The sequence below is a fragment of the Sinohyriopsis cumingii genome, unplaced genomic scaffold, assembly GCF_028554795.1.
Source record: "Sinohyriopsis cumingii isolate HCF-2022 unplaced genomic scaffold, ASM2855479v2 utg001387l, whole genome shotgun sequence".
NCBI classification, from domain to species: Eukaryota; Metazoa; Mollusca; class Bivalvia; order Unionida; family Unionidae; genus Sinohyriopsis; species Sinohyriopsis cumingii.
This window is the reverse complement of record NW_028315991.1, coordinates 149716-159644: the sequence shown is the minus strand read 5'-3', so window position 1 is coordinate 159644 and position 9929 is coordinate 149716. Positions and strand designations below refer to the sequence as shown.

The following is a 9929-nucleotide window of genomic DNA, read 5'->3' as shown; positions in this document are numbered from 1 at the left end:
TTCTTCCTGTGCAAGATAGTGTCAGAGAAAAATTACAGCAACGACAGCAAATTTAGGAAGGCTTTGCGACGACCAGAGCGGAACTATTTAAACCTATCAATTCAGTCACTGGAAAAGTTTTAACTGCAATCAAAGGACGAACTAAAGAAGAGGCTGCAATTGAGGGTGGGGAACCAGAGCAGGGTTTGCTTCAGGTAATAAAACAACAAGCAGCAGCCGCAGCTGATCCGGGTGCAGTAGGTCCACTTGCAACTGTCAAGGAAACATTTATGGACAAATTTACCGAAGACGGCGTCGACAAAATGAAAAATATTCCATTGAGGGACGCAGATGATGTTAGAGATTTTTCTGTTTGGATTGTTGATAATTATCGTCTCAGACACGAATTTTTAAAACCAGAAGCTGTCAAGGGTATGTCTCAGTCCGAGTGGGCTGATTATGTGTATAAAATAAATCGAGGTTATTCCAGAATATCTAAAGTTGATGATACTTATAATTACATAAAAACGGGTATAGTTGGGTATAATAAAAAGTTAAGAGATCAAGCTAAAAAAGCAAAGGAAGAACAAAAGATCGCGAAAGTACAAGAGAAGGAGCAAAAGAAAGTTGCGGCACAGGCATCTAAACCACCTAAACAGCGTGAAAAACCTAAAAAAGAGAGTCAAGCGCCGTCTTACTCTGATCCGAAGGAAGATGTTTTTGAAGAATTGGGGTTGCTGGAACCTAAAACCGGGTCTGGTTTTATTGCTTGCCCTGATAATATTGTCAATGATGTATCTCGGTTAGAAGTGCTCATCGGAGGAAAACGCGCCGGAAACAACTCGCCAGAAATAATTAATGAAGCCGCAGATATCTGTCAGCGACTATTTCGTAGTGGCATCATGGACGCGCCCATCTATCGCGAACTTATTGATGAGCTTATCGACGATTAGAGAAATAGCAAATAAATAAAATGTTAGTACACGATCCCGAGCGCAGACCAGTCATGGTCCACGTAGTAAATTCACGACTGCCCGTATACAGGATGACTTACGGAGACGGTTTCGGTGATGTTGCCACAAAATTCTTTACTGGAGTGGCACCTAAAGCAATTCCGCTCGTAAAACAATTGGGAGCAAAAGCTTTTGACGTTGTTAAAGATAGCGCTCTTAGCGCCGCTGGTAGCGCTGCCGGCAAGGCAGTCTCGTGGGTCAAGGACAAACTATCACGATTGGTACGCAGAAAAAACCTCCAAAGGTAGCATTACCAGCCACCGCAGATATGTCAGCGAGTGTCAGTAAAGTAATAAACGAGGCCGCAAATCAAAGGCTGGCCGCGCTGGTCAACGAAATCCCCGAGCAAATAAATACGAGTTTGGTCGCGGAAAGCGGCCTTCGTTTTAGACGATAACTTTTACAATAAAATGTACAAATATGAGTCTGACACCGCATTCGACGTAGATGCGCCAGTCTCCAAGAACGAGTCGGTACGTGATTATCAGTATTATTCGTATGACGCAAGAGAACCAAATAGGCGGGGGCGAATTGAGCTTCAGGTTCAGGACACCAGCAGATATTTCCTGCCCGCTGAAGCATTTATCGAGGCAGAAGGGAAAATTATAAAAGACGCCGACGGCACAGACTACGGGGGTGCCGTTAAAGTCGGTTTTGTCAACAACGGAATTATGGCGGAATGATAGTGCCATCTACATGATTGATGGAAAAAACATCGAAGCGATTCAGAAGGATGTCGATGTTGCCACAACAATAATTGGTTTAGCGAGATATTCCGACGATTACACAAGATCAATCGGCCCAACAATGATGTTTGCCAAGGATAACACTGATTACCCTAACAGTGATCAGTACAATATTAGACGACCAAGAAACTTTGCCGATAATAATGACGCTGATGTGTGGCCGGTGGTTCACGGCGCTAATGCAGAATATAACTTGGGGTTTGCGACGCGTAGATTAGCGCTAAGGGGCGCTAGCAGAAGTTTTTCGTGTGCAATCCCACTGTCTCATATCTTTGGATTTTGCCGGGGGGTCAGAAAGGTAATTTTCGGGGCAAAGCATACAGTCGTGCTTGTTAGAAAAGGCGACGACAGTGATGCGCTGTGGCGACCTATAGGTGATGAAGGTAAAGTAGAAATAACAAAACTGTCACTGTGGATGCCAGTGCTGTCCCCTGCGCTTGCCCAAGAACAGCGACTGCTTTCCTTTATGGATCAAGGTGGCAAAACGCTGATACAGTGGCTTACAACAACCACAGATAGTATTCAAAGTAACGTCAATGGTTTGTTCACGTGGAATATAGCAACACAGCAGGGGGTTTCAGTACCGAGGCATATTTTCATTGCTTTTCCGGATGTTGCACGATTAAACTCACAAACACGATCACACATGATATTTGATCAGCTTGGTGTCACTGACGTTTCTCTGAGGATAAATGGTCATCAAGAACCATCCGAAGATATACACTTAAATTTCACTAACAACCACGTTGCTCGCGCATATCATCGGTTGACAAAGTATCTGGCGCGTGATCTAAATATCGACACTGGTTTGCAAATATCACAATTGGATTTTATATCTCAGTATCCAATCTATTACTTCTCGCTGGAGCATCTCGATTTAGCCAGACAGTCTGTCGTTGATATTCACTTTAGGGCTACCGTGAATAGAGGAGCTATAGCCAATTACAGAGCCGTCGCGGTTATACTTTCCGATAAAGCAATGTTGCTCGAGGGTACTGGCGGCAGGATGAGAGTCATTGATGCACCAGTGGAAAACCTGTAAATTTCAATTAGACCAATCCCTGTTAAATAAAATGTCATATCATCACGCCAACGTCGCGTTGACTCCTGGTCAGATCAACAAACTAAAATCCAAGCAAGCATCCGCTTCTGGAGCGTCAATAACACTTAAACACGCACAACTTAGTGGTGGTCAAAATAAGTTGTCGGTTACTCAAACACAGCTTAATCAAATTAATCGCGCAAGAGCATCGGGAACCGGAATCAGACTTGATTTTACCGCCACAGCTGTCCGTGACATGATTAAATCCGGCGGAATATTTCCACTCATTCCAATAATTGCCGCAGCAGCAGCACCAGCGTTAGCCGCCGCAGCAAAAGCCGCAGCGCTAGGAGCAGTTGGGACCGCAGCAGGAATCGGTCTCAAAAAGGCACTTGGACAGGGATATAACATACGAGGTGGAAATATATCACAAATAGCACCATTGGCAATGGCAATGGTACCATTACTTGCTTCTAGAGCACTTAATCAACCTAGGCTGCGAGTTAGGATAACACCATCGCTTACTTCTAGAGCACCATCGCTTGCTTCTAGAGCGCTTCAATCTCTGATTCAAACTAGCACTGGGGTTCCTGACCCAGCTAAGGCAGTAGCGCTACAAGCTCTGAGGGCAATGTCGCAAGGATCGGGTTATAAAAAAACAGGCCGCGGTCTCAGACTACCGGGAACTCCAGCGTCATGGTACCCAAAGCGGTTTTAAAAACGCTTCCAGCGTCCAACTTCGATTTACTCGACGCTGTCAAGCAACTGCGTATAAAAAAATTCCGTGGCGTATTTATGCGAGACGAATTACCAGTGCGACCAAAACGCGTCGAGACAGGAATTATCAACCTTGACAACCGAGAAGGTCCTGGAACTCATTGGGTTGCTTACTCGATCGATCCACGTGGAATCATCTATTTCGATTCGTACGGGTTAGCACCGCCAGTTGAGTTTCTCAGGTACGTCCAAGGGTTTCCAATTCCCGTCTGGCAGTCAACCCTGCCAACCCAAACACTAACCGATCCGCCCATCTGTGGGCAGCAGGTGCTAAACGTCCTTGATGCGATATCAAAAAAACCATCAATGCCTCCTCACAAAGTCGTGCACAAATACACCACATTTGAAAACGGCGGTAACAAATAATGGTTGACATTTACGGAAGATCAAGCAGAACCGAACAGCCCCACGAAGACGTCGATTTATCGAAGTATGCGACCAAAGATGACGTTGATAATCTCTTAACGTTGACCGGAGTTGAACCAGATGAGGTTGTTATTTTTCAGGACACACACGGGAAACTAAAAACCAGTAATGTTAAACTGGGTGACATAATTATCAAAGTTTCTGGAGCTGTCCCGGACAACATCGTTGTATTCGCTGACGGCGGCAAAATCAGAGATTCGTCGATATCAATTGCGATGCTGCGAGATGATGCACGAAAAGTCGCCCGGGAACGTGTAGCGAAGACCGGTGATATAATGACCGGCGAACTCAGCATGAATAATAACAAAATAACTGTGTTAGCGGATCCAATAGGTCCCGAAGATGCCGCAAACAAACAATACGTCGACGCGCAGTACAAACTCGTTGTTGGCCTAGTCAGCGACAGAGTAATAAAATCCGGCGATACAATGACCGGCGAACTCCGCATGAGCGGCAACAAAATAACCGCGTTAGCGAATCCCGAATCCGACCAGGATGCGTCAAACAAACAATACGTAGACATCGTCAACGGTAAACTAGATACGCTGCGTGCAGAGTATGATGTCCACGTAACCGCGTTTAGAAGAGTTCAAAGAAACTATCAAGAAGATGCTAGGACCGCAAATAAGTTCTTTGGGAATCCTCCAGTCGTCGATATGAAGCTTTCTGAAATCAAAACCAACATTGACACGATCAAACAAACACAGCAGGATATCGTATCGGGAATTCCTGATATCGTTAACAAAACCAGTCTGATTAAGGTTCCCGCTGCAGTTACTCCCGGGCACATCACCAACATCGTGTTCACGGTATCATCGGGGTTTGCAACATGGTCACGACAAAATAACACTATCAAATACACAGCAACAGCCACCGGTGTGTACAGGCTGTCTGTGTTTTCCGCTGCTAAGTTTGAAATCTTCACAACATATCCCTGGAGACACTCCACTGATAAGTATTCCGGGGTTTGCACTGTAATACTAAACAGCGGAACCGAGGAAACATTTATGCTTGAAGCCGAAGATGATAGTTTAACCGCAGCATCTTACTGGTGGTGTTTGGAATTCGTCGCAACAACTCCTCAATTGGTTACCGCGTAATTGAAAATCGCTGGCGATTTTAAATAAATGTCAGCGACACCAGATGCTCAACAATATCGATACAATCAGGTACGCGAATGGCAATCGACAGATGCGCAACAAAAATAAAAAAATACAAACGCCGTGTGACCGCGCTGGACATCGCAGTGTACTCGGTATCCGCGATGGTTGCATCCACTGGTGTGCTATTGTCTGCGCTAACTCCGGTAACTGCTGCAATCGCGATCACAATCACAATTTCAGCCTCAACGTCAGTTGCGGAAGTCGCCAACATCATTGCGAAAAAAATATCTTCGTGCGCGACGACAAAACTACACGAATATCAACAACTATCTAGCGTGGCCAACAGCGCCTACCAGAGGCTGTCATCGCTGATATCATCTAGCGTCGACGACAATAGCATATCAGATTCCGAGTTTGCGCTGATGTCCGCGTGCTACAGCGACTACTGTTTTCATTTAAAAGCCAACTACAACAATAACGATGGAACGACAAGCGTTGCTCGACATAGCCGCGAATACAAATCCGGTAAAAACATCAATGATATCAGTGTCGTCGACGCAACCCGAATTCGGAATTAATTTTCCAACTGCAATTCCAGTTACCGAAATCGCGCTAGCACAATTACGTGTGTATCACAGCTGGCCCAACATCAGGTCAACATCATTTCACGGACAATCGCCGAATAATTCGTTTGTTTTTTCGTATCAAAATAACGCTGATGGAACCCGGGATTGGAATACTATTACGCTTCCCACTGGGAGTTATCAGATAGAAGAAATCAACAAAGAAATACAGCGTCAAATAAAACGTGTCACTGGCAGCGAAGCAAAGATTAGCATATCAGCGCACGAGCCAACGCTGTCAACGATCATCGAAATCTCAACGCCGGGTTACGCCGTTGACATTTACAACAGTTCAATCAAAGCCGTGCTAGGGTGGGCAGCGGACGCTCCTGATGTAAAACCGCGTCCACCAGAACCTGTAAAATCAGATTATCTTTCCGACAAAAAATCATACCACGATGTGTCCCCGTCGCTCCCATACCTTGAATTGTTATCTGATATGAGAAATCCAAATTCGAAGGCTCAGTATATCGAGAAGGAGGGTGTCAGGCCTGTTGGTCCCAGGTGGATTTTAGTACGGAGGAGGAACCCAATGTTGATTCGCCGACGACGACGACGTATTGGAGGAAACTTTTCCGCGCTATTGATATTCTTCAGTATGGAGATGGTATCCGCGAAATGAATCGATATTTTGAAACATATCTAAGGCGCCTACAAAAATTGTTTCAGGAACATATTTCCAACCCATCCGGTTCACGCGACGAAATCATCAAGTACATCGAAGCATTAAATCAACTAGTCGACGACATGGAATATTTTAACCAGCGGATGATTCAGGCGGTAATTGATGCCCCCGTGAAGGATGAATTTTATTCGTTTTTTCCGGGATCAAGAGATAATTTACCAAATTACAAATTTCCCGGATATAGAGTACCCGAATTGAAAAAATCACTCTCTGATCTCATCAATAAATCCTTCGATGAGATCCTTGCCGCGTACAAGCGATCATTCCCGGAACCTGACATCCTGAAACGCGACAACAGCACATCCGGCGATGGCCGGCACATCTCTCCGGGAATTGTGAACATCACCGACGTGGTCGCGGTCAATCTTGTGTGTGACGTCATCGATGGCAGTTACAGCGTGGACGTTGGTGAATCAAATCAAGCCCGGCAGGGTTTTATACTTTATTCATTTACCCCCACACAACCGCCTGGGTTTTTGATTGTGCAGGAGCCAATTAATCCGGTGTTTCTACGATGTCATAACCCGACGCTGACAAGAATAAATTTTAAAGTCACTGACCAACAACAGCGACTGCTGGACCTGCGCGAGGAAACGATCAGCATAAACCTGTTGGTAAAGTCTTAAAACTTTCATCCTAGAGGATTTTCAATTAGCAATATCGCTCGCGTAACATATAATGTCTTCATGCAGCGACAGCGACTTCACAGACAGCGATTCAGATTGGGAATCCATTTACGACCCCGGTTACGAATCTGAATTTGAATCGCAGAGCGATTCCACACAAAGTGTTTCCACACAGAGCGACTCCAGTGACGAATCGCTGAGTGATTCCGAAAGCGATTCCGATGATAGCCCGGTGGGAAACGCCGGGATAACAATCAAGGGCAGTCACGTCGTGATCAACTATATTAAATAAATCACTATACGATAGCAATGACATATCAGCATGTCCGCGTAACCATACTTGACCGGCGAGAACTTGCCGACGCGATCAGGGCTGCATTTGCACGAAACTATGATGGAACCGCATACCCGCTGAGAGACACTCGAATACGAGTATCTGATGGCGGTACCGATAGCATGCTGCTGCGTCACGATGATATCGCGCGGCTGCGTGACCACGGCGACGTCGTCGTGTTCTTCAGCGATGATGAAATTTTGAACTACGCACATTCGTGCTTGTCGTTGCCGCAGTTGACGGACGTTCTCGCGGGGGAAAATATACCCTGATATAGCATTTAAACAAATATAGTTTGCCTAAATATAACGCAATGAAATTTTCATGTGTGATCGACACAACAATCATCGTAGTGGGACGCAAATATAACTCTGTTTTTGACATGTTAACGTGGCGTGATCGCGCCGACGATGATATCTCTGATGATGATCTGCGTTGGCTTCACGAAATCGTTAAAACACTTTGTGTTTCGATGGAACCCCTCCGCGAAAACGCGTCGCGTCAACCTCGACGCGAAATCGTTATCGACTATGATGGTTTTTTGTTTGACAGCGGTAAATCTTTGTTTGCGAGAATTACCTATTCTAGTTTCAACGTAACGCGTTTTAACGCAGATTATCAAGAAACTAAATCACGCCCTGGCCGCGACGTCGACGCGCTTAAGCTTCTTGAGCGGATCATGGTAACGCTGCTGTGTCATTGATATCATCGCCGGAAAACCTCGCCGAATTGTTGCTTCCAATCGCGCTGTGTGGAATCGGGGGAAACACCTCGTGGGGAATCGCAGAGCGATTCAGATTTAGTTGTGGATTTTTGTTTCTTTTTCTTCGCTAGCCGTTGTTTTAACTTGCGAACCCTCTCGACGAGTTCAGTATTATTTTTTTTTAGCTGTGTTAGCGCCGCAAGCAATTCGTGACACTTTGTGTCATACAATGCTATCCGCGATGATAGCTTTGCTGATTCTCCGCGGGTCACCAACAAGTCATTTACGAGCTGGTTATTAGAGTCGGTTAACTGCGCTGTTTTCTCTTCAAGTTGCTTGTAGCGCTGTTCAGCTGAATCTCGCTGTCGTGTCAACGACGCTATCTCGGTTTGGTTTGGTTTCGTCGTAACCTTTACCCGAATAGACTCTGGGTCTTGTTGGCGCCATATCTCGTAAATTCGGTTGTATCCGACGTGAAACTGCTTGGCGATGGCAGCGATCGGGACAACGCCGCGTTGAAGCTGAATTTGTTTGACCTGCTCCGGATCTAAGGTGTTTTTCATCTATACAACAGCGAATAAAAATTACTGCGGTAAAAATAATTACTTGATTTTCGGCGGCGTAAAAAAAAAATGTTGTGTAAATTTTTTTTGTCAAAACGCAGCAAATTTACATAAAATAATTGTTATCGTAATTGTTGCCGAGAAATTATTTCGGAGAATTGTTGCCGAGAATTGTTTTCAACAATTATTATTCGTCGATGAGTAATTTATCGAGTTTATCGGAAAGCACCCTTGAGATTTTTTCCTGCTCAAATATTTTTCCGATGTCGTCAAGGATCGATTTTAGCGTTTTGGCTACAGGTACGAAGACTTTGATTTGATCTCGATGCTGGCAGATAATATTGTACCTGAGTTCGTTATCAAGCATCTTTGCTGTTCTGTACTCGCGCTTGTGAGTTTTGTAGCCTTGTGCGCGAGATTCCGAGATAGAATCGTACTGATTTTGCAACCAGTCAGCGCTGAAGATCTCACTTGATGTGGTATATTTTTTCACTGCGTTAATTTCATCGATAAGTGTTGCAACCGTTGTCTCGTCCATATATCTATAGCTGATTTGTTTCTTTAACATAATGTTAAGGCTGATCAGGTTCATAGAATGATATGAGTTTATCGTATTTTTCCGAGTAGACCGTTTTTGTCTCGAGATTAATATTTCGGTATATTGAACCAGAGTTTATCTCAAAATATTTAGCAGCAGAGTACATCGATGGGAATTCTATCTCATCTGAGTCCATTACGGCAACGACTGGTCTCCGAGGAAGCTTTTGAGCGACTCTTGCTGTGTTACGACTATTCTCGCTCTGGGTAACTGCTCTTAGATTCGTTAAGCGATTATCTAGTTTATCTCGATTGATGTGGTCGATAACTAATCCCATAGGAATCGGGCCGTGATGGCACTCGAAAACAAACCGGTGAATAAGATAACGTTTTTCCCTGCCGGATTTCCTAACCGTGACACGTTTATAACCGTTATTATCAATAACTTCGAGTGGTTTTTTTAATCTGCAGTGTCTAACCGTTCCGTCTGTGGAAGATTCGTAGTTTTCGTAGATTGGGTGTCTTCTGAACTCCATTTGCTTATACTAGATGGCATTTGTTTGTTTAAATAGTGTATCGGGTGATCACTGATGTACTCCTGTTCTGTGTATACGAGGTTGTATTTGCGCAGATAATACCTGGCCAGCTCACGAAATCGTTTACCGCCACATCCCAAACACAACTTTGTTTTGCCGCGGACTGTAATGCCGCATATCGCGCAAATAACTCCACCGTTGGATCCTCGCTTGAAATTTTGATTATGTGAAAAACA

The 9929-nt window shown here is 44.7% G+C and overlaps 1 protein-coding gene across 1 annotated transcript in view; it reads left to right on the top strand.

The window, feature by feature from the left end:
* Window positions 1-302: 302 nt before the first annotated feature.
* The window catches only part of LOC149772584 (atrial natriuretic peptide receptor 1-like), a 102345-nt gene continuing 92718 nt past the window's right edge, over window positions 303-9929 (top strand). Inside the window, exon 1 of the mRNA XM_089947617.1 lies at window positions 303-738. Within this exon, the coding sequence (XP_089803743.1) occupies window positions 303-738 (436 nt within the window). The remainder of the gene's footprint in view (window positions 739-9929) is intronic.